The sequence below is a fragment of the Scophthalmus maximus genome, chromosome 13, assembly GCF_022379125.1.
Source record: "Scophthalmus maximus strain ysfricsl-2021 chromosome 13, ASM2237912v1, whole genome shotgun sequence".
NCBI lineage: Eukaryota > Metazoa > Chordata > Actinopteri > Pleuronectiformes > Scophthalmidae > Scophthalmus > Scophthalmus maximus.
In genome coordinates, this window is record NC_061527.1 from 12,211,084 (window position 1) to 12,236,316 (window position 25,233).

At 43.3% G+C, this 25,233-nt stretch overlaps 1 protein-coding gene and 1 long non-coding RNA gene across 2 annotated transcripts in view; both read left to right on the top strand.

Annotated features, from left to right (window-relative positions):
- p3h2 (prolyl 3-hydroxylase 2) overlaps nucleotides 1-25,233 on the top strand; it is a 49,129-nt gene that overhangs the window by 11,086 nt on the left and 12,810 nt on the right. The window contains exon 2 of the mRNA XM_035646627.2: nucleotides 24,305-24,457. Coding sequence (XP_035502520.2) covers nucleotides 24,305-24,457 — 153 coding nt within the window. The remainder of the gene's footprint in view (nucleotides 1-24,304; nucleotides 24,458-25,233) is intronic.
- LOC118317714 lies at nucleotides 3,620-5,305 on the top strand. The gene is made up of 3 exons (XR_004795504.1): nucleotides 3,620-4,030; nucleotides 4,138-4,207; nucleotides 4,319-5,305. It is a non-coding gene; the product is annotated as an uncharacterized LOC118317714 (long non-coding RNA).

Sequence of the window (25,233 nt, forward strand, 5' to 3'; positions counted from 1 at the left end):
CATACTAAAATGCACTTACTCAATTATGAATCTCTGTTTGACAGTTCAAAGAAGTTTTATCTTTAAATGATATTTATACCACTGAATTCCAACAAAACAACAGGACATTTAATTATATTTATGGTCTCAGACTCCAAACAATGTGCTGCAGGCAACATCCAGCCTTGTGTCTTCCACTTCAGAGATTGCGCTGTTGTGTAATCGCGCTGTTAAGTGGTGCAGCAGAAAGCAGTGTGGATACAGAGGCCGTGCTGCAGGGTGGGTTTGTAATCTCTTGCGTAAAGCTTTGTGGCTGTATCATCCCTGTCAGAACAGTTATACACCCTGTGGATGCTTCCCCAGGGTGTGCAGATATCTAACCAGTCTGTTGTTGGAAACGTGAATACCACAGCAGCTTCTCCTTCTCAGTGCATACCCTAAAAAACACATTAAGCTTTAGATGACCTCCTAAGAGGACTGTACATTCTTCTGTGGAGCCCTTTAAGGGGTGACGTATTGGAAATCCACAGGACTCGGATATTTCCTTTCATGTCGCTTTACTGGCAAACCCCGAGCTCTTGTAAAGGCACAGCATGTTTGCATTTAATGGTCTAAATCAGGCTGCGCATGGTGATTAAAGTGGTTTTAGATGATTATAGATGTAAAACCCTAAGAATATCTCACATGTTCCTGGCATATGTTTGTGAAAGGGTGATGTTTTGTCTCCTCTGGCACAACTGAAATAAATCACAACATGTAATTAACTTAATTCCTCATTTTAACACAGACTGAACCACATCTCATCAAGAAGTGGAATGTCCGCCCGGCAACAATGTACAGAAACATGTCCGCCATCCCTTTGTTACCGCTTCCTCACAGAAGAGGCTACTAATGACTGATATCCAGCGCAGTAGCTCACCTTGAGGGTTGGTTTCCAAGCAGCGACGGGATACAAACAGAATCAATGAGAGGGCTGCTGCTGTGTGATGTGGTGACTTATAGCGTCTCTTCATCAAAGAGGAATTTTTACATGGTTTGGGCAGAAAACTGAATGTTGGAGAGACTGTGTCCCTCTGATGAAATGAGCGGTTAATTTCCCAAAGAGAGTCTGTAATTGACTCCGATTGGGACGAGGAGAGAGAGAGAGAGAGGAATATGACTGTCTGTACAGTAGGACCATTGTAGCGCTGAGCAGGAATGACTTCACGACATCATGTAGATGTTGGACAGTAAACAACTCGCCTTTGTTCTAAAAAAGTCTCAAAGTTTGAGTGGGAAAATCTGGGTTAATAGAGTTCCATAGTGTCGTTTCTATGAAGTGAGGTTTTATTGGTTTTACGGGCGGCAGCACGTCAAGTTATCTTAACAGCTTTTAATATACTGTACATCAGGCCACTGCTGGTACAAGTTTAGCCTGAAGTCATGAAAAAATAGACAACAGGTCATTTTTCTTGAGGGATCTATTCACATGACTCAACAGTGCAGTTCAATGAACTTTGGCGCTGAGGATGCTGTCAGGCTCCTCATGCTCTCCGAGTCCTCACTCTGTGCTCACACTGCTGCTCCATCACAGCCAACAATAACAGATCTTTTTGCGTCTTGCTTGCAGTGTGGTCCTCATTAAAGTGTAAGTGTGTCATACATACAGTGAAGCCTTCATGTTTCATGTTTTCCATGCTTCTACTGTACAGTCTGGCTGTGGTTTATGGCCGAGGCGGTGAGGTTTCAGTGCACCGTCAGCCCATAGGAGGCTCCAGCTCCGGCTGCACGTGTGGTGTGAGAGGAATAGCCGAGTGACTCAGTAATGGGATGCACAGGCGCTAACTTGGCCTCAGACGTCGTATCACTGCCAGGGCAAGATGAGCTCATGTGACTTAATTTAAAAGGGGAATGAATGAAGCATTTTAATGTAATTGTAGATTTTTCCAATGGGGATTCTGTCTGCGATCAATGCTCTTCATGTTTATGTAGATGAACCAGACTCATACCAAACATGTCATTTTCTTGAGCTCATCATGTTGGAACGGAACTGCTGAACGCAAAACTAATTAGGCATCAAACCATATCAACATGTGTGAGACTCTCCAGTCAAACAAAATGAAATCAGAACCGAGAATCACTCTGTGTGTTTATATGGGTCGGTATGAAGAGCATCGTAGCTCCATCAGTACTGAAAAAAACAACGATGAAAATATATCGGCTTATAATAACAATAATGATTAGGATAATTATAATACCAGACATTTTGGATTTTAAAAAAAAACTACTTTTATCAAGGTACATATTGAGTATGATGTCATACACGCACAGCTGGCTGGTGTTTCTGGCTGCATGCATGAAATAACTAAATAAATACTTTTTATTAGTATTATTTTTATCAATACAATGACCCATTCTCAGCGACCCATTCTCAGCGACCCATTCTGAGGGGCCCATATAGAGGGCGGCCCTTCTGGCATTTGCCCAAATTCCAGACTTCCGTCACCGGGCTTCTGTGAACACTGCTACAGATCCTTCACTGTTTCCAGTGAAATTTGTCTGCAACTGGATCACCAGTGTCAGAGTGAAGTGTTCGGAAAGAATCCACTCTCCTGTGTTTTCAATCATCGCAGCCGTGTCTCTGATCACCTTCACCTTTGTTTCAACTGCTTGTTCATGCCTTAAGGCAGGCGCACGCACGCACACACACACGCACACGTACACGCACACACAGAATTATGAATGCTGAGCTATCCTCTCTATAAGCTGTACGCCCTTCATTTTGTAATGTAAAAAGGAAAACCCAGGGTTACTCCCCCTTCAAATCCTTCCGTCCTCGGTTATCCCGCAGGCCTAGGAAAGACTACAGTGGATGTTATTAACTGCCTTACAAGTGGCTTATTCCAGCACTTGCAGATGTGGATGCATACCTGTGTGCAGCGCTCAGTGAAAGTTTAGACACATACCCGTCAGCCCCTGCTTTGTAATTTAGGGATTGTGTTTAGGAAATTACCCCCATTTTGAAAGCATGTCATTATGATGTATTGGGATTCTAACAGTAGCCTCCGTGCCTCCTGAGGCTATCACAACCGCCAGGTGAGTGCATTTTTCCAATGATGTCATGGTGAAGAACACACAGTCTCAAAGGTTTTATGAGGTTTCTCGTGATTATTTCATTTTGTGGCTGTTTCCAGCTATTACTCCTCCTCACATTGCCGCAAGAAATATATCAGGACAATTCCTGGTGTAGCAGCCCACAGTAAAACTCAAACAAAAGAGCCGTCAACTGAGTATTTTGTCTGCGTACTGTGGTCAGTGGTTGATGAAGTTAATGGAAACAGCAGTTTGGGCTGGAAGCTGCGTGGTTGGACGCCCTGTCACTTATTCAACATGGACGAATGGAGGCCGGGAGACGAGACAAGCAAAGCAAAGATATGGCTGGTTTCATTTTCAGTGGCTCGGTATGAGCCAGAGAGGAAATGAGGTCATTCACGTTTTTTGGAAAGCCCCCCCCCCCCCCCCCCCCCACACACACACACACGCATATCACTAATAATAATGATGTGTTTCTTTCCCATGTCATCATCTCCCCATATTTGAAATACATTGTTTGAAAAACGAGGCATTTGTCCGGCTGAAAAGCGAACTGGTTAGACTTTTACTGGTGGCAGTGGTCTTGCTCTCCAGAAAGCTTTGTTTTGGGAGGTCTGGTGGTGTGTTTTTTTTCCTCCAGATTGCTGGGGATTTCCTCTGCTCCCCTGGGGACATCCTGTTATCTGAGCTGTGACTCAGCGGAAAGATCTCATTCCTTGTGACTGGACCGTTTTTCTTCCCTCTAGATTTCTACATGTGATTGATGCAAACAGTTTTTTTCCAATCTACAACTCCAGATGAAATACCTCGGTTCCATTATGCAGCGTTGATTTTCGTCGGGTGACAGGCCAGACTATTGAGACAGGCTCATTGCCATTTTGTAAGAGGAAAAGAAAAGGAAACAGTCATTCTCTCCTGTAGTTCTAGCAGCTGTGTGTGGGATGACTTGGGTCTGGACAAGAGGAAACACCTTTTAAGGGTAAATAAATATAACAGCTCTTTAATTTTTCTTTCTTTTTGAGACCATCCACTATTGTTAAGAAGAAAATCTGTTTCCACCTGATTCTTTTACTTGTCATCAATTAGGTCAAGTGGTGTTTGGAGAGTATTGTCTGAAACAATTACTTAACGAAGTACAAGACTAGGTCAAAACAAAGTACGTGGCTGGACCACCGCAAAACGCTTATCAGCATATTCATGATGTCATTGCATCATATTTGCATTTTGCCTAGATAGCATTTTCATGCCATTTTCATCCGTCTTTCAGACCATCACCGATCGTGTGGACAGCAGCAGTGTATATGATCCAAGAAGAAAATGCGAAAAAGATTGCATGCATTGTTTGTTTGTATGTGCAAACATATTGAAACTAACTAAACACCATAAAATAACATCAAACTGTCTTAGAATTTCTGCCAGTATTTGGGAATTAAAAAATGTGTGCCAACCTGAACCCAACAGGCCTGAAGAAATGTTATTTCCAGAAATTAAACCAAATTAAAAAGAGACACCAGACCAGCTTGACACAACCTGAATAAACCTAAAGAGAAACTTGCTCAGTTCGAGATGCAGTCAGCCTGATGCACGGCGGTGCATGTTTTGGCACCAATCATCTGTCAGTCATGGAAAACAAAGCGACACATCTCAATCGTCAGACTTGAGACTCGTTGGTAATGTAACCTCCCCTTTAAGAAGAGCGTGCCGAAAGCTCTGCTCAGACACTAAATCAGATGGCTGTTACACAACCCTGACAATATAAATTAAGACCTCTCCTGGATGATCTCATGCTGTTAAAAACCCCTCTCCTGGGGTTTCTCTTGTGTTTCCCCTTAAAGCGAATCACATCCCTGTGAACCAGTCTGACCCCGCTTCAATGTAAATCTCTGTTTCCACCTCTCAGCTGATTAAACATCATGACTAACGTTTGGTCAAGCCTGCTGTGTGTCACACAAGGTTCCTCCACAGAGTAATGAGCATTACGACATGCTGTGAGGTCGAGGGAGGGAGGCAGAGAGAAGTTTTGGCCAGTTGTGCCCAAGGGCCTCCAGTTAAACAGCTGGGTGGGGTGAACTCTGGCCTCGATGGCCTGTACTTTGGTGAACATGTCAGTTTGTCATTTTCTCCTCCTCCCTAGAAAGACTCTTATTAATGCTATTCCTGCAGCGTTACACCCAAAACTTGAGAGAAGATTTTTTCACTATGAAAAGATTCGGCTGGAGATAAAGTTGTAAACGCTTCGCTTTTAAATGTAATTTTGCTCACATCATTATAGTTATATGAAAGAGGCTCATGGTAATATTGCATTTAAAACTTCTCTGTGTACCTTCTTTGCCTTCATCTGCCCACAAAACCTTTGATTTATGAGTCAACGTATGTTCCTGGGCCTCCTGACTCACAGCTCGAGTCCTGTCCAAGTTAGACATTTTCCCCTCCTCATTTCCTCTTTCCTTTAGACTCGGCTCGGTGATCTCATTTTATAGTGTCTGTAGTGAAGGAAGTAATACAGGCCAACAGCTTCTCAGGATGCCGGGATCAGCGTGTGTGTGTGTGTGTGTGTGCGCGTATGTGTGTAAGTGTGTGTGTGAAGAATGAGCAGGGAATTTAGAAAATAATCCATACCATGCATCGAGAGATGCATACGTATTCAGTCAGCAGAGAATTTGCTGAAGTCATGCAAACACATGCTTCAGGCACTGCTTTCACAGTGGTTGTGACCTCAGTTTCAAAGAAGCCCTGCTTTATGTTTGGCTAATCTCTCATTTTATGTAAACATAACTGAACCTGGATGCTTAAATGTTGATTTGTGCTTTCACTCTGCCTCAGAGTGCTAACTTTTTATTATCTAATGCAGATGTCTGTCCCTCTTGTGAGGGTTCCTTGTATAATGGAAAGTATATTTTTTTTTACTATTTGACTATAAAGGCATTGATGGATTTTCACCAAACTTGGTGGGGATATTACTAGGGAGAAGGGCATAGAGAGCGAATGCTCAGAGAGCTGAACACAGCACTACAATGAAGCAATGGCACGAAACACTAAGTTAGAGATCTGTTCTGTTGCGTAAAAAAAAAATCATATCCTTATGAAACTGTGGCAAGGCAAATTTAGCATACAGTATATAGTGTATGTATATATAAAGAGCTTGGTTCAGCACCAGTTAACAAACAGCCATGGAAAACAAAGGAGCCATACAGTTTCAGACTTGAGACTTATTATACTGAGTAATGTACCTTCCCAATTAGACTGAATAGAGAGACAACTGAAGACCTGAAGCTTTGGAGGTGTCCTTGTGTGACCAGATAATGTGTAGATGATTGACTGAAGTAATAAAATCAGACACAACCCCACAAACCTGATACCTGAATATTCTGAATATCACACCACCGTGCTGCTGTATATGATTACTTGAATTTTTTTAAATTCTGATTCTGGAGCTGACGTGCATTTTCATGCAGAGAAGCACTGATTCCAGCCTGGATTTCATCAACTAGCGCGTTGCAATAATGACTTTCAGTGTTTATAGACCTTGTGAGATATTTGTCTGCCTTGTGTTTTCTTTTCTGCCCAATCGGATCAGCTGTGTTTTCAGATATTATACAGCCTGTTGCATAATTCCATCTTCACGATAGAGGTGTTAGTGAAACCGAGTCAGATGTTGGTGGGGTTCAGTCGACCGCAGGCTGCCAGCTACAACCTGGATTTCACTGCAGAGGGGAAGCAGGCTTCGAATAATGAACAGATGTCTAATTCCAGACCTCCTGTGTGTCCTGATGTGCCAAACCACTTCCTCGCAGTGTACCAGCACAGAGTCCAGAGCTGAGACCCGAGACCTTTCAGTCTCTCACCTCTGTAGTAACAGAAATGCATCCAACAAATATCTGAAAATACTCACTAGGTTTGTATAGCTGCTGAGGTCCAGAAGCCTCTCTGTTAACTATTTTAAGTGGCAGCTGGCATTGTCAGAGTCACGGCCCTGAAAATAAGTTTGTAAGTGGAGCAGCGTGTCCGAGCTGCCAGGATGTGAATGTTCAGGATTCTTGAAAGAAGAGATCTTCTCTGCTTGCGTTATGGTGTTTGGCAGAAGAAAAACCCAGGACACTCTGTCCCTGTCTGCGTTTATACATTACTGGGGAGGTTGAGAGCATCTGTGCCCCTTTTCTTTTTCTTTTTTTCTAAGGTCAACCCTCATCATTGTTTATTCTCCCTGCTCAGTTAGACCGGAGAGTCTGTAAGCTCTCAACCCCAGCAAGGAGATTGCAGCACACACATGCATGACGCTCAAACAACCCTGGGCCTGAGGTGTACACATGCGAGACCACACACACAGGCAGGGAAGTCGACGCAGGTGGGACACATGAGCAAGGAATAACTCTATACATGTATCCTCCTCCTGCCGACACACACACACGCACACACGCACACACACACACACACACACACACACACACACACACACACACACACACACACACACACACACACACACACACACACACACACCTCTTCCACCTTTTCTCCTATTCAAACTGAACTCGTAGTGACTCTCGTTTAACCTCAACCAGTAATCTCAGCATAACGCAAGACACATCGGTCGTACTGTAGGAAGTGTATTGATTTTATTGACCTGTGACTTGGGATGAAAGCAGCAGAAAGCATTGGCAGGTGGGCTGCTCTGCCATGCACACCGAGGGGTGCTGACGGACGTCTCTGTCTCTCTAAGTGTTTCAGGATGGCTCACATCGAGGTATTTGCTGCTGTCAGTCATTGACTCTCACGGGAAGTTCTCAGCAGAAGAACACACACACAAACACAAGTTTTTCCATATGGATGGTGCTGCTGCTGAGACAGTGTCAGGATGAATCCTGTGCTATACTTCAGTCTGTACGCCGTTAGCCTGGCATCCTCTCCAGTCGGTGGAGCTGCATTCAAACTACAGGCTTTTAAACAGTTTACATTTACTCCATATTTCCTCCTAGATTTTCACATCACTTCTTAGCAACACTTGCAGGGTGGCTCCAGAGACGACCACTTTCTCCAGACTGAAATACCTCAACAGATATTGGAAGGATTGCCATGGACGTTTTCGCAGACATTCATGGCCATCAAAGATCGAAGTCAATTGAAATCAATGATCGTGCGACTTTTTCTCTCGCACCACCAGCAGGTCCAATTTTTTCACATATCCAGTGAAATATCCCCAATAATCGATGGTAAACTGATGGTGAAGATTTTATGCAGACATTCATGCTTCCCAGTTGATGTGACCTTTGGGGATCACCCTGACTTTTCATCTAGCGCCACCGAGAATTTGACATTTCATTTTTTTAGAACTTTTTTGCCATTAAATTCGGTACAGACTTTAAGGGTGATCCCCCATCGCCATCATCAGGTCGACAGGTTAGATTGTCTAAGCTTGTTTCTGGCCAAATTCACTATGAATTAAGATGGTGAACATAATAAGTGTTATACAGTCTGATCATCAGTGTACTGATGTACTAAATATTAGGTCTTAAACCACTAGATTTGTGCAATGGGTCTATGTAACTGTTAGCTTTTCACACTGATTGTAGAAACTACATAACAGATGTCTGGCCTGTGTGGGAAACATCAAAATTAGATTTGTTGATCGTATCTGGAGGCGGTCCGTCATATGCCTCCTTCCCTGTGAAAGTCTTCTCAAGAGGCTCCATCGCTGAAGGATATGAGATCTTTTCCAGAGAGATAGAGGTGATTATTTTCATCTCCCACAGAGCTGAGCTCTGATAGTAGCTTCAGGGGAAGGTGTTATTTTGGGATGGTGGTGGGGGTTTTTTCATGGGGGGGGTATGCTTCCATACAATCAAAGTTCTGTCTGAGTCTCACTGATAAAAGTGTGTCGTGTTGAGTCAAGTGTTGAATTTATTTCATGTACACACACGCAGACAGGTGAGGAAACTGTGGGACCCTCAGTGTGTGGCCATGCTGGGTTTCTGCTACAACAGGAAATAGAATGTTATAAACAGACAAACAGATAGTGTGAGATTATAAACAAACCGCCATGTGGGCCACCTCTCACAATGACAGTCCCTCCGCACCGTGGAGGATCCAGGCCCGGACTCAGTTTCTTCTTCTTCGGTTGAGAGTTTAGCTCCTCTAACTAACTCCTCTTTCTTTAATTTGTCATAGAATAAAAACCAAATGGACCGACTTGGACTCAAGTTGGTGCCATTAGCCTGCACCCACATTGCTAGCGGATCCCAGACCTCCAGCAGTAGAGGCATGTAAGGGTTGCCCCTTTTAACAAAGAACAATTGAGAGCTGAAGTGGAAACAGCTTTTCATATAGGAGGATGGAAATCCAAGCCGGGACCGTATTTAAAGCCTCAAGGAAAAACCACATGGAGCGTGTTATTGCCAGGTCTGAATTTAGGATTGTAAAAGATTAGCATGGCTTTGGCATCGTTTGTTTTTATTTCTGGATAAACTTTCGATGATGGTGTCCTCTGATAGTCTCAACATTTCAGCCAAGTAGCATTCACATAAATAAAAAATGCTTGGCTGAGTCAGAAGCATCACTGACGTTACAAGCAGGACTCAGCTCTTCGCTGTTTCATTCATGTTGTTGTACAAAACCACGGCCTTGACTACATGGTGCAGCCAAGCCGTCCTATACCCGGACCTATTATCACCACTTTCCCTACAACACACACACTCGTCTCTTTTATTAGGAGTTTTTGAAATAACGTCTCCTTTACCTCCAGATTTCCATTGTAAATCCCACCAAAGTAGTAGAAGTGAATGAAAGAAGTTTTCCACAGTGCAGTTCCAGTCTGCTCTGCAGTGGAGTGTGAACGTAAGAGGCCTTTACATCTGTTGTCGTTAATGAGTCTGGACGTCAGGCATTCTTCTTCGGTGGTTAAATCTGTAAATCTTGCTGTCATACTGACTGGTAATTTGGAAAACAAATATATGTATGGATGAGTGTCTCGGCTAGTCTCAAACTCCCTGCCTGCCAACTATTTCAAATATAAGAAAGACAATGTCTTTTTGACTTGTTGCCTGTTAAGCTGCTCCGATCTAAACTCGTCTCATCTGTCGTCAACCTGGGGGGCTGATTAACCAAAATAAAAGATTCAAATTAGAAAACAAACACAGCAAAGTGTCGGCAGGTTTTGAATTTCAAAGTACAATGTGTGCACACAGTAGTCAGCGCTGACTGGGCCTTGAAGTTGAGTACAAACAAAGACTTTTCCTGCTGTATCGGAGCTACGTCCTTTGCATTCCACTCTTCGCTGTTTCTGCCTCACATCATTGAGTGCCTGCCGAGGTGGCCCCCAGAAGTGTGTCTCGACTAAACTTCACGGCCTCTTCGTCACTGCTTGAGAATGTGAGGCATGCCGTCCCATAGGATGTCTCACTGCTAGGTCATCGGCCTGGTATCTTCAAAGACTGAGCTATTGAAGATGCAAACCTTCAAATATGCATATTAAAGCAAAATGCTTACTTATATGGATGGTTTGAAATTTGCTCAGGTTTTTTTCCACAAACTAACAGCTGTGAAAGATTTGAGAGGATGTCACAAATATATAAGAGGTGGTTTGATGTCAATAACTTCATAAATGACTGAGCTATTGAAGATACAAACCTTCAAATATGCATATTAAAGCAAAATGCTCACTGATATCGATGCTTTGGCATTTCCTTTGGCTTTTTCCACAAAATAACAGCTGTGAAAGATGTGAGAGTATGTGAGGGACATATAAGATGTGGTTTGATGTCAATAACTTCATACATGAATGAGCTACTGAAGTTATAAACCTTCAAATATGCATATTAATGCAAAATGATCACTGATATGGATGCTTTGAAATTTGCTCAGGTTTTTTTTCCCAAACTAATGGCTGTGAAAGATGTGAGAACATGTATTGGACATATAAGAGGTGGTTTGATGTCAATAACTTCATACACACGACCCCCGACCTGAAGCCCTGTCAGTCCGCTCACAGCCAGTCGCATCAAAGGGAAGAAGGCGGACATGGGAGTCCCTGCCTGTGCAGAGGGTTAAGCCACAGAGAGGAAGAAGACGGGCACAGACTTCGCTTACTTATGTCTTTTACACGCTTGTTTATCCCGTCTGTAAAACTGAGAGCAAATAACATTTCTCTTGAAAGCAAACACAGCACAAACTGATCATTTGTTTTTGTTTTTTTAAAACATCTGCTCATAGATTTCACACCCACGTGCATAAACACTGTTTGGGCTCTCTCTCTCTCACACACACACACACACACACACACACACACACACACACACACACACACACACACACACACACACACACACTTGAATCTAATAGGGTGTGTGTGTGTGGGGGGGGTTCAGTTTGGCCTGGATTCCAGTCAGCATGCTGTGTGTCAAGAATGCTAGATTTGTGTAATGTGACAGCAGCAGCAGGACCATGTTGTGTTTTTTTGAAGGCAGCACAAAGCTCTGTCGAGGCCAACAGAGAGATTGTACCTCAGTGTTTGGTTCTTATTTATCTCCACCGAGGAAGCTGAAAACATGGTTATATGAAAACTGTCAGAATTTCCTGCTTTTCTCTCTGTTAGGTTGCGATAAGTTGAATTGATAATGAAAGTAATCATTACTTGCTGCCTTACCTTGTGTATCGTGTAAGAGTTCCCTTCTTCCACCGACCAAACAACCTTTGTGTTAGTCTTTAGAGATGAAGTAAAACTGGCTTTAGGATTAAAATACCAATGTAGATGTCCCTACAACTCAATGAACATAAAAACCCATTACAATTAAATCTTCTCCTTCTGCAAATACATTTTTCACAACCAACATATTTTCCAACCAGGGCTGGAGATGCTCATCTAAAGTCTTTTTCAAACATGTGTTTCATGTTACCTGCGGGAATCCTCCCTGAAATCCCTGCTGCTTTGTTATTTGAAGTTCTCACAGTTATTGTGCTGCAAATTCTCAAATTAGCTGAATGCTTTAACACTTTTAGCCCATTTCACTTTTCTCTCTTCATGTCAAAAGTCACTCTGCAGTAAACGGCTCACCTTGCTCGTCTGTGTGCATGCAGTCGTATAGAAGAGTTATGGCCACGCGGTCGCACACCGGCCGACATGGCCTCTCGCACATGCAAACACATTCGCAAGTCATAGTTTTCTCACGTGTCCACACACTCCCAACTCACAGCGAGCGTGTGTGAAGAGCCAGATGAAATGCATGGCGGCCAGGTCGTCTTTTCACCTGCACCCCCAGAGTGAAGTGTTGACGGGGAGCGAACATGTCTGAAATGAGGTTCTGTCAGCTTCTCCCCCAACACTTCTACTGAATATTGATCTGCTTTCTGTTAGGTCTCATTATGAACAGAGTGTGTTTTGACTGTGTTGATGCTCTTACAATAAATCTGAGTTATTGTTGCCTGTCGCATGCACGCAGCCTGTGCCAAGATCTCCTCGTGGGGTGAATATAAAAGTGAGTGTGTCTGGGCGTGTGAGTGTTTGTGCACATCAGTTATTATTTTGGCTTTCAACTATGTCAAGAATTTCTTACATCCACAATAATGGTTCCAGCCTGTCAGTAAAATTTATACACAACATTGTGTTCTTACATAAAGGTTTTCAATCTTATATGGCCTTATAGGAGTTATTGCATGGGGATTAATTTCCCCTCATATTTTTCTCTATTAACTTGACATTGGACTTAATGTTTTTTTTTAATCTCCATTTCTTAGAACCCAGTGGAGGCCTGTCTTATATAAGCTTTCAGATTTCCTCTGTAATTAAAATAACATGCTAAATAATATCAGCTGGTGGTGGGGAATGCCGCCCAGAAAGGAGCTGCAGACAGTGTGAGTGATCCCGACTCTCACATTCAACTACTCTCTTCAAATTAAAAAAACCCAAATTGGATAAATATTAAGCCACAGCTGTTCTTTAATTTGCTGTATTAAAAAAAGGAATTGGTAAAATGAAAAAGAGGAAGAAAACCAAAGTGTATCCCTCACTAGTACAACCAAAAGTCATTCTGCTCATGTTTTCTGAAATGGAATGTCTTTTGTTTTTAAGTGACACACACACAAACACACACACGCACGCACGCACGCACACTCCTCCAGCCATAAAGTCTGACTGTTCAACCCCAGAGGGAGTATATCCCAAATCCAGTCGCATTCTCTCTATAGCTGTGGTCTCTGCAGAGGATCTATCTCCATGGAAGGCCCTGGAAAGGAAATAATGAAGGAAAGATATTTAAGTCCACACCTTCTTACCTGTTCAGTGCATAGCAGGATTAAGTTTAATTTATGGCCAAGTGGATGCATTACGGGACCATTTTTTAAGATGGTTGTATATAGTCGACTTCTGGTCTCTCTCCTGGTTGTCATTTTCTCTGGCTGTGGATCTGGATAGCTTAGTTCCAGCTCGCATACCACCAGCAGCTTCTGGACGAGACTGAAGGGAATGCTTTCTTCTCTCCTCGAGGTAATCCTCAAATCAGGCTTTACTGTTTTTGCTTACTTTTCTTGGCCATTCCTTGCCCTTCACCATACTGTCTCAGGTATATGCCTGAGGGGGGTTGTGATTTTCCAGTGCTCAGCAGGGGGGCAGCTTGATTGATGAGCTGAGCTTGTGATGAAACAATGAACAGAACTTCTCTGTCATTGTCTGAGTTTGGCCCCCAGAAAAAGGTGGATCCATTACCTCATCAGAGAGTGAGGTTGAACCGTGTTTGTAGCTCGAAGCAGGAAATACTTCTTCAGGGCACTTTAACCTTACATACTATAATCTAGGGGGTAAAGGATGATGTTTCTGTCTTGACAGCTGATTGATGAACATTTTCCAGTGACACAGGAAGCTGCTCTGGAGGTCACACCTCCTTGCAAAACAAATGTAAATTTGCACGCCCGTCAGGGCTTCCAACAGTTTCTAAATTTATAACTCCCCCGTCTTAGGAAACAGCCCTGGTCCTCGGATGCATTTCAATCTCTCACCAGCTGAAGTTGAATGTTTTGGGCATTTTGTAATGTCCCTTCTCTGCTCATTGCTTCACCACCAGATTCATTTCAACATGAACGAAAATATTTAATATTTCTCTGGGGGATGTGGAGGCCGGACAGGCTGAGAACCGAGAAGCAGAATGAATGCTTGCATTGTCTGCTTACGCACGCACGCACGCACACACACACACACACACTCACACACACTTTGAGTTTATGCTTCTAGACTTGGTTGTGTGTGAACTAAACATTTGTATGCTTTTGATTTAACACCTAAACACCACGTCATGCTCGCCTTCCTTTATTTCTCAAGCCTGGTGCACTTTACAGCCGCAGTGGAAAAGTGGCCATGCTCGTGTGAAAGGGCGACCTTTGACCCCTGTCTCTGAGCGGCGTGCCTGTAGATGTTTCCTTAAAATGTGCTTTTCCTCATAACAAAATATTCTCAGATGGGAAATCCCCTCATCTCGGGAGCTTTATAGGTAAATAAGAGTGAGAGGTCTACAAAATATCTGAAGTGGTTGGTGTTGTGCTTCTCTTCTGAGATTTTAGTGAATTTTGAGCTACTTTCTTCAATGCTTTAAAGGAAAAGATCGACATTAAGCTGATGTAAGTGATGCTTTCCCCGGGCTTCATGTAAGTTCATGTGTGTTTCTTTTAAACTTCTACAGATTGGAGGTATAACATGCATGTCCATTTGGAAGCAGTTTTACGTTTAGCAAATAACAGTTTACTGGAGACATAACGCTTTTTCAGTTTTTGCAAAGTTAAAAAGCAGAAAGTACAGGTGTCTTCCAGACCGAAAACTCTGCTCCTGAAGCTCCTGGAAACTGCTCGTCCGTAGTCCGGCCGATACTAGGTAAAGCGAGAGAAGAGGCCGAAACTTCCTACATGTGCTGGAAGCGGTTGACCAATCATAACAGACTGGGCCTGCTTGCCAGTTGGAGCAGACTGGGCTTCATTGGGAGGGGGGGACTTAAAGGGGCAGGAGCTGAAACCAACCAACCCAAATGATGATTTTTATCCTGAATATGAGCATAATATGGCTCCTTTAAAGAAAAGCAGTGGTTGCTGTGGAAAGCATGACTGCTAGTATGTGAGATATCCCATGCGTGAGCTCATTTACAGACATAAACTTTCAATACACAAACCACAACCCTGACTGAAGGCAAAGTGACAGAGACAAAACACAACTGCGCGCCACATTTCAGGTCTGTGTGAGCAGTCGGAGCGTGTTTTTCCAGCCTAGAAAGAAGGTACCTTTATGTGAGTGGAAACTGGTGGAGTGTGGGATCAGAGGATAGTGTGTGTAAAAATAAGATGTCGGCTAACCAGGCCTGTTTTTAGAAGTTACTGAGAGGGAAAAGTGTGTGTTTAGGTAGGAGTGAACGTGAGAGAGGTGTTGGGAGGAGAAGGAGGGGGAGGAGGAGGAAGACATTATGGGTGATTTTCCACCCCGTCTGCACTACTTGAAATGTACACACCTTGTGTTTTTGAGGTTTCCACACAAAGCTGGGCCTGTGTGTCCCGAAACTGCCCAGGAAGCGAGATCAGACACGCGAAAGGGGGTGTGACGGTTGACTAAGGATACAGTAGCTGCCGGGGTGTCGGGTGGCCATGGGATAGGTTGGAGTGAAAGGTTGTGTAGTCTCTCAGTGGTAACTCCCACAAAGTGGAACTGGACTGTCACTGGAGATGGAGAGGATAATGGAAGCAGTCATTTCCCTCTAGGGCCATGTGACGTCAGCCACGGGGCAGACGCTGCCACAGATGTGCAAACAACCAGCTCCGTTCAAGTCGCCTGATCCAGATTAGCTCATAATGGACACGAATTGTGTTTTGATAACTAATAGGCTGTGGATCCTGATCACGTCTGTTCCACATTCTGGGCTCTCAGTGCATTCATGCCCCTGTGGTCAAGTATGTTCGCTCACTTTCCCCCCTGATCAAAGCCAGCATTTTTAAAACACAGCTCGGCCATGCAGCACAAAGCCGAAGTCATGGTTCGCTCCTGGGCACAGTGGTATTATTATTCCACCACTCTTTTGTAGGTCTCTGCGAGGGATTTTTCGGGAAAGCCGAAGGAAAGAGGCCGACGAAGGAAGCAGCGAGGGTCCGCTTATCCCGGCGTGTCATGGCTCCCGTGACTTCACGGCGTAAAGAAAGAGGCTTTTTAGCAGCGACAGCGTTGAGGCTTTTTCAGACATTCCTTTGACATGACCTTATAGAAGGTACATGCTCTGGCCCAGGGCGGGGCGAGGACGGGCAGAAAGAAGCCACTGTGCCGGGCTGTCAGCAGGGACTACACAGATGAGAGAAAGAAGGGAGTTTGATGGAGAGAGCAATGAAGAGAGGCAGGGAGGGAGGACTTCAAGGTAGACAGCTTTTACCCATGACATCACCAAGAGGAAACACTTCTTTTCCCCCTCCCCAGCATGTGTTTAACATGTTAGCCATATTGCATGTAATGAACACTTTGACCGGCTGACTGGTTTCCTGACAAGCACGGCAGATGTAGGAGTTGCTGTCCAGATCTTGTGTGAAAGTGTTATTTGATTTGGCAGCAGAGCAAAAACAAACCCTTGTCGGGTTCGTTTAGCCGAGATTATCAAGCACCGTATTCATGCCGTCGGTGTACAGTGAAGACATTATGTGACCGGTGTGTACAGTAAGCATGTGCTGAAGCTGGTTGCTGTCCATCAAAGCTACGGAGTTAATGAAATGAAAGATTTACAGGCGCATGATGTGGAGGTAAATTTGAAGAGGTCATGATATTATTTCTGTCCAATTAGCACCACAAACACGTCATGTTCACCCTTTGCCTCTGTATACTTTGGTGTTTTAATTTGTGCGTGTTGACACATATGTGCGAGTGTGTGCAGTCCAATGTTTCATCTCCATCCTGACAGATCCGATCTCATTCTGGTTGGATAAGGGTCCGCGTCTTGTCTTCCACTCGGGGGATCTTTCAGTGTACAAGCACAGAAAAACAGGAATAAGTTATTTTCCAGACTTCCAGGAACTTCTGACGTTCCTTGCATCGTCAATCAGAGTGCCTGTGAAACAACCCGGAGTGGAAGGAAGTGGCTCGCTCGCTTCATGGGGAGGTAATCAGCCATTTAGACAAAATTTCCGATAATAGTGAGTTCCTCATGCCAGTAATCGGAGCCAGTACCTTCACTCGGCACTTCTGCTACAGCGATCACCGAGTCCGTGGGCGTGTGCAGCGTTCCTCACCAGGCGTGTGTAATCCCAATGTGTCCCATTTCTTAATGATTCACAAGTATTGTGAAATGGTCTCAATCCTCTTTCCAACCAGATGTTTAAGTGGCATATGTTTTCTCAACCTTGAAACTTAAGTGGATGTGGTGGAAACACATCAGATAGAAAGACTACTGTGCATTTCCTCTTCGAATTCAATAAGTTGCCCAGAAAAAAATGTACCACTCATAATTGGGAATGGGTTCTGTTAAATGGGTTTATATCATTCCAAGAATAACAAATATCTCCATTGATTTTTATTTTAAACATCAGAAAACAATGAAAAATGAGCTCATCACAATGAGCACAAGGTTTAATGATCCGTTTTTTTGGCAGACCAACAGTCCAAAACCTGAAATATTCAATTTATTTTGATTTAATAGCATGAAGAACAGATAATCCTCATGTTTGAGAAACCAAATGTTTGGCAATTCTGACACAGAAACTGCTGGTCCAAAAGTTGATCAGTAACAATAGGAGGTGACGCTGCAAGAAATCTCCACCATTTTGACAAAACTTGAGCAAAAGCAGAAGCAGCAGGATGCTTTCTGAAACCTCCTAATGCAAGAAAATAATGAAATGATTTCTTTTTTTGAAGAAGAAGAAAGCAAAACAGTTGCTTTCTGTCAGCCATGATTTCCTTCCAGTAGAAATAACTCCCAACTTCCACTTCCACTCCTTCTTCATCTTCCTCTTCCCTGAGGTCTATTGCACAGGCAGCGAAGATGTTTCTTGCCAAAATCCATTCAACACACTCAAACTTGTAATTTTTGTCCTTTTCTTGTCTTGTCATAAAGTCCACCGCATGTTGCGTTTGAACTGCTTAAATGTTTGTGTGTGTGTGTTACGTCTTGAGACTCTTTTACACTCAGGATTTGTTTCCAATCCAAAGACAGTTATTGTTATGTTCACTTGCTCGCTGGGTGGATGAATATGTAGTGAAGAAGAATATGCTCCACACCCTCCACTCCGTGACACAATTATTGGTTTAGTGACGGTAAACTTTCTATGGGTTTGGTTCGAAAAAATGACGTCTTTGTTTACAGCGGCGTAAATATTCTTCCCAATCAAAACACAGCCTGTGTCGGTAAATACAGACTCGGTGCTCCTCCTCATGCAGATGACTGGAATGGTGAAGGCGCAGCTGTGCAGCAACAGTGTGTTTGTGTTCATAAGGCCATAGTTTAAGGAGTAACCTGTTTAGCTCATGGTTTAGTTGATAACATTTTTTGTCATGATTGACGACATCTTTATCATGTGGTTGTTTATGTCAGGTGAGATGTAAGCACTCGTCGACTGCACCTCCTGCAGTAATGGGTTTGGTTCGTGTTGATGTGACAGTTCCTCCGTATCACGCTGACCTCCAGACGCAGACACAACTGCTCTCCTTCGCCGGCCGTAAAACTGTTATTGGCTGCATGTGAACACTGTTATCACGCTCGCAGATGTTCTCGCTGGAATCTTTTTCGATGTAAAGTGTTCCAGGGCCATGCTGTACTGTTGAAAGGATGAAGTGCCCACATTTTGGCCATTATAAGGTTCATAATTTTAATAAAAGTGCATTTTATTTGTCTCGTTGCTGTATTGCTCATGAAACGCTCTGTTTCGGCTCTTGGCTCTGCCGTCTGCTGATCGCTCAGCTGGTCCGTACTTCTATGAATGTTCAGCTGCCGAGTGAGCGCGTGTCATGAAAGTCACGCCCCTTCCTACTGCTACTGCTGTAGCCATGGTAACAGTAGTGTCGGTTCTGCCAAACCAAATTAAGCCAAAGTTGCCTGGAGTTGTTATAAAGTACTTGGTGATGTTGACTCTTTACAGAAAAAAAAAAAGGCCAGGAATTCGAATGAGGCATTTCATGCACAGTGTTTTCTGTGAGAGAGAAGGACTTTGCAGACATTTTACATGCACAAAAAAAGTTATATGACCGTAATACTGCAGCTAAATGCTTTTTTAACTGCAACAGCTTCTTTTTCAGCGAGTTCAGACTAAACATGTCTGGAATGGTGTGGGTGTATTGTTACAGGTAGCAGAGAGAAGATACAGTTTCAGCTAGGAAGTCAACTGTGTATAATACAGCAATGTGCTCATTGGACCTCAAAGCACTGTACAGCATTTTATAAAACTATAAGACCGGATTTCAAGAACCTGGGGTGCGAAGGACACTTAGGCGAGAGCTCTGTGTGCTTTAACCTTAAAATACTCTACGTGTGGATGCGTTGAACTGAGGCGCTGCTTGTGTCCACTGTTGACCTGAACACTAACCTCTGTCTACATCGCTAGACTTTCCCAACCCCCTCGAGAGCCGTAGAAACTCTTTCAAACGGCTCGTCTCTCAAGTATTCAGCGCTGCGGTTGCCAGGTGTGACCGCTTGTTGCCAGCTCCTCAGTCATTTTTTGGGTGGTAAGATCGGCCTCTGTCAAGTCCTCTGTGCAGCTCCCTGCAGGCCTGTTTGTGGCGCGGAGATACGTGCTGTTTGTCACAACATCATCCCTGCATCTGTGGCGCCGGCCGAGGCCTATTAACATACCTGTGAATAGAGCAGGAGGCCCAGAGGAGAGAGGCATGCAAATGTGCATTTGGCTTGGCACAGGTCGGGGCCCACATCAAGAGCACTTCTCTCAGAGTGGCAGGGCGGTCCGGCAGCTCGGAGACAGGTTGCCGTTAAGTGACGAGGGCAAACCGAGGGCTCGGACTGAGCGGCAGTGTTATTCATCTCTACAGGTGCTGCTGTGAAATTCACGTGAGAGGGAAAAAGGTCCTCATGTGGTACAAAGATCTACACTTCTGGACGTGTTCGAAGATGAGCTATATTTACGGCAGAGTTTTAGTGTCGCTGTGATTTTCCATCTAGTCGTGTTTTGTGTCAAAATTCATTGACAGAGTTTAGATTGAAGTGTGTCTGTGTTTGGGGTGGTAAACAGCAGCTGTTCAAAAGTTACATTTACACTGCGGTTTAATTGGGATAACTAACAGTTACACATGCAGTTTCCCAGGGGAAAAAAACAGCTCAGCATTGGTTTGGGCAATATGATGATGATATAGATAGTTTTTTTGCAGTACAGTTTATAAAGTAGCTATCCCATATCTCTCGTTTCATGTTGGTGGATTGACTTTATTTTTACCAGGTTTTTAAATAATGTGATAAAGTATAACCTTAACTCAACTGGTGTTTTGTTGCTGCATTAGCTAAAAGCAGGCCAATTCAGTCTGATCCTTTTAACTATAAATTATTTATCAATTGTTTTTACGGAAAATGTTCTTTATCAAAACCTAATGATGGTGCAATATTCAGTTTTATACACCATTTTTGCGACAGAGAAACACAGTGGCCACACGGACAGACGGCATCATCTCTTCTTGTCCTTTTTTCTCCTCACACACTGGAGAGACGAGTCATTTTGATTTACCCGTGCATGGTTGTTGCAGGGCTGTATTGTTTTCCATTACAACATTCACTTTAATGGCAAACTCACCTCAAGACCGTGATTGATGTCTGCTGAGGAGGTGTTTTCACCTTTCAGTCTGCTCACCTTGATTTATGAGCATGTGTTTTTAATTCAAACTTTCCACGTTTTTTTTAGTTTTTTTTAAATACAATTTGATACACTCCTCAGACTCCCAGAAATCCTCCATTCTGAATTATCTGTCTCCATAAAGTAGAAGTTATTGTCTAGTATGTGTGAGCCAGGGTGCCTTAAATCCCATATCACAATGGGTCAAGCCCTGAGGCTACGTCAACAGAAATCTATTTGAGTTTTAAAATGCTTAATTTTTAAGATACCCCTGCAGTCTTGGATGTGTTTTATCAGTCATGAAAGCCTACAATCAAAGAGGAAAGATACAGAATACGTGTTCCATGTTCAAGGCTCCCCCAGGTTGTGGGTTTCTTTACTCAGGACAATAGATCTGGCAGTGGCTGACCACAGCTGCTTGTGCTGCTTTGGTGTTCTGCAGTAACCCCTCCCCTCCTCCAGCTGATCCTCCGACCTGAGCCAGGTCGTCCCTGAGGGGCTGAGGGCAGCCGGGGCCGGAGGAGGAGGAGGAGGAGGAGGAGGAGGTGAGGGCAGACTGCAGAATAACTTCCCCTTCATCTCCTTCCTCCTCAGCCTGTGTGATCTTTGCTGTTGAGTCTAGACAGAACAATACAGTATCGACAGATGACTATCAGCTCCAGTGAAGCCCGGTCGACAATGGTGCGTTAGGAGGATGTTCCCCCTGAATTATCTTGGGAAGGCTTTGTGAGGAATGCAACAGCAGAGGAAAGATGAAAGAGCAAAGTTGTGTCCTAGAGGTTGCGCCATCAGTTGGAGGAAAAATCTACCCTCAGATACCGTCACTGATTTCATCAGTTTAATGCATTGCAGGTTTTACTGTGTCTGCATTAGTAAGTCATTTATGTCCACATCTTTCCTAAGACCTATTGCAAATTTACTTTTGTTTTACATGCAAGCGCAGTTTGTCGTCATGTAAATTCTATACTTTTCTTGCTTCCAAAATTCAATCACATTAGAACCTGACCATCACTCATGTGTTGGTGGTCAACAGTTAATCAAAGGTGCATCGGAAATATGAAACCGAGGCGTCAAAGTTGAGCTGGTGAAAAAGAGAGCCTCAAAACAACAACATTGATCAAGGAATTAGCACTACAAAAAAAAGCTCTATGTTCTAGAGGCATTTTTTAAATTCAGTATTTCATAACACATGTCATGAAACACAAAAATGCATAAGAAACCCGTAATGTAACATTTACCTATAGCCCCTCTGAGGCTCTCTACCTCCACTGGTGGGTGGTTGGTGATGTTCGGCGTGTCCCATCGGCTCAGCCAGGTGATCCGACTCAAGGAATGCGCACAACGCCGCCTCACTCTGTGGCCTTTCTGGTGTAACCAAGCATGTCCAGCTGCTTCTCTCTCCTGCCTCTTCTGCTCCCACATGAAAGCGGCTCAAGGGGAGTGATTCTTCAGAGAGACGTGGGGGGAAAGAATTTCTGCTTCTTTAACGCAGCAGTTCCGTTTCTGTTTTATGATGCTTTCTGCAGACGTTGTGGAAATGATGACCCTCCCCCATAGAGAATACAAGGCGCTTTGTTGCTTTGGTATGTGCAACAATTTTCGATTTTTTTATTAATTTGGGAATTCCAAATTCTTGTCTTGCTATTTCATCCCATGAAACCAATAGGACAGATGGGGCGGGGGGGGGTGTAAAAAGTATCTTTCCTGGCACACATGAATCTTTGACAAGTGATATAACAGAGGAGATCTGGCCGGACCTAATTGTTCAGACATTTTTCTGACTTCATGTCTGAAACAAACCTCACGTCTCTCTCCTACTTTGTGCCACTTTAATCACTGTTGAACCCCAAGAGAGGATAAATGGGGAAAGAGGAAAGAGCAAACTGACATGCGTCCGAGGTCAGGCAGGGCAACAGGCTCTGTTTCTTGACTTGATGGAGGAGCGTGCTGAGCTGGAATCAGTGCAGGCTGTTGAGGATCTTATCCGAATGGAACCAGGCATGTTCTGACAGTCAAGTTATTACAACATTCCTTTTTCTTTGTTTTAGGGGATTAAATAGCATCTTTAAGAAGCTACAAGACACAAGCTCACACCAGACATCTAGAATCTTCATCTCTGAGAAGTTGTGTTGATACCAGAGAGTATTCTTTTTGATGTTAAAGGACAGTGTCTTACCTGATGTGTAGTGGGCTGTGTGCCGCCTCTGTGTAGCAACGAGAAAGGAAAAGAAGAACCTCAGATAGAAGATGTTGCAGTCAGACATGATGGACACTTGGAGTCTAAGTCATTGAATATGATTTTAGTTTATGATTATTTTTTTTGAGGGGGGGGATCTTGATGATGTTTCAAAATATGAGTTGAATTGTATTTGTCATTATGTGTGTTATGGCACAATGCAGTTCAGGTAATTAAATATTTCAGATGACTTATTTCCAAACAAATTCAATGATATTCATGAAGACCAGTGTCTAACCATGTTAATATTTGATAAAACTCCAAAGTGATTGAAGTCTTTTCTCATTTGCTTCTCATTATTTTCATTATTATGAATTTGATAATATTTCGATTAATGTTGATAAAAACATTTAGAATTTATTTAGACCATTTTACACATAAGGTACTATATTGTTTTGTGAATGAAAAATCTTAAAACATATTCTGAGGTTTATTCTTAGAGGTATATCTGTTTGGGTTAGAGTTGCTGCTGAGTCCGACAGGACAGCTGTTGGGTTTAATCCTTCAAACCTTTAGGTCATTGACACAGGACGTGGTCTGCTGTGTCTCAGTGTCACTCACAAACATACACTCCCCTGCCTCTCAGTGTTTCTCTCATCTATTCTGTAAATTTTAACAGCGTCTTTCCCCGTGTCTATGTTGGATGCCTTTCTCGGGAAGTGGATATAATTCCTGTGGTGATTGTTTCATTCTAATACTCCCACCATCCATTAAGCTCGGAGACCTCATCTATCATATTAGCTGTAACGACGAGAGCTCTCCCTAATGACAGGATGTGTATGGGAACAATCTGTCTCTGTATATCTGCTCATTCTTTCCTCTTGTCAGCATCACTCATTTCAAGTGGAGTCCCAATTACTTACCGATAATCTATTTTTCAGAAAGCCTTGAATGGCTTATTTTTGAGGGGGTTTGATCTTCCTGCAACAACAGCTTCAGAGAAATGTCCGCAGATTGTCTGGGTTTTTTTCTTGTCTTCCAAAGGCAGATAACTTAAGATTCAGAGGGGAAACATACATTTTGTCGAAACTGTTGACATTTCTAAATTTTCTGTCACATATTCTAACGCTAATTAGAGATTTATGTAACAGCACAGCAGAGTTTCTCATGTTGGATTGTAACTAACTTCATCCGTTTGGTTTGTGTGCTTTTAAGGCTCTTATGAGTTAAAGGAGCAGTTGTACAGTAAATGTATCAACGTCTGTTCTGGTATATTCAAGTGTCTCTCGCTCTCCGTCTCCCGTCTCTCTCTAGTTGAAGCAGCCTGAGAAGGCAGCAGCGGCAGCTCACACCTATTTCCAGGCCAATCCAGAACATGTGGAGATGGGTCAGAACCTGGAGCAGTACAAAGACCTGCAGGGCGTCAAGGAGGACCACTTTGTAGACCGAGAAGCCCGGCCTCACCAGGTAAGCCAGGAAATATGTTAGTTTCGTTATAGATACAGTGCTTTTTCTTCTTCTTCGTCTCTCTTTTCCTCTTCTATCTCTTTGCCAGGCCTCTTTCTGGTTAATGACCTGTTACCGTTTAACCATCTTTTCTCAGCCTTACCAAAATGTCTGGCCAATGATTCTGGTCTTTCTACGTCAGTTCTTTCCTGGAGGGTGAAAGTGCAGATGTTCACACTATGTAAAGGGCCCTTTGTATTAATGGCCCTTGCAGCTTAATGGCTGGAAACTCATTTGGGCCTTTTAATGCTGGATGTGGTAAAGCTCTGAATGCCAAAGAGTTTTGGATTCTTTGTCTGCTGCTCCAATGTCTGTCTGTTTTTTCTCTCTTTTGCCAACCTGATTCTCTTTCCCTTCAAGTGAAACTCATTCCCTGAGTGTGACCTTCTACCTTCAGGAAAACAATAGACACTCACTCAGTGCAAATCTATCTTAAAAAGATTTATTTGGTACTTTAACCAAACTGATTATTGAATTTAAATGTGCATCTCTACAACTTCACCTGTTACTCAGCTTCTCTGTATATCATTTCTACATGAAGCTAGTGTGCACATTTTCTCTGGAGAAAATATATTCATATATAATACCTTTCTGTTCTGGCAACTGTTTCTTGTCCTCCTGTTGATTCTAAAGAAATGACCATTGCTGCTGCCGGAAACTTCCATGTGCACCAGAGGATGTGCAAGAGCTTTAATGAGTTGGCTACATGCTGAGGTTTACTTACAGTATTTTAACCG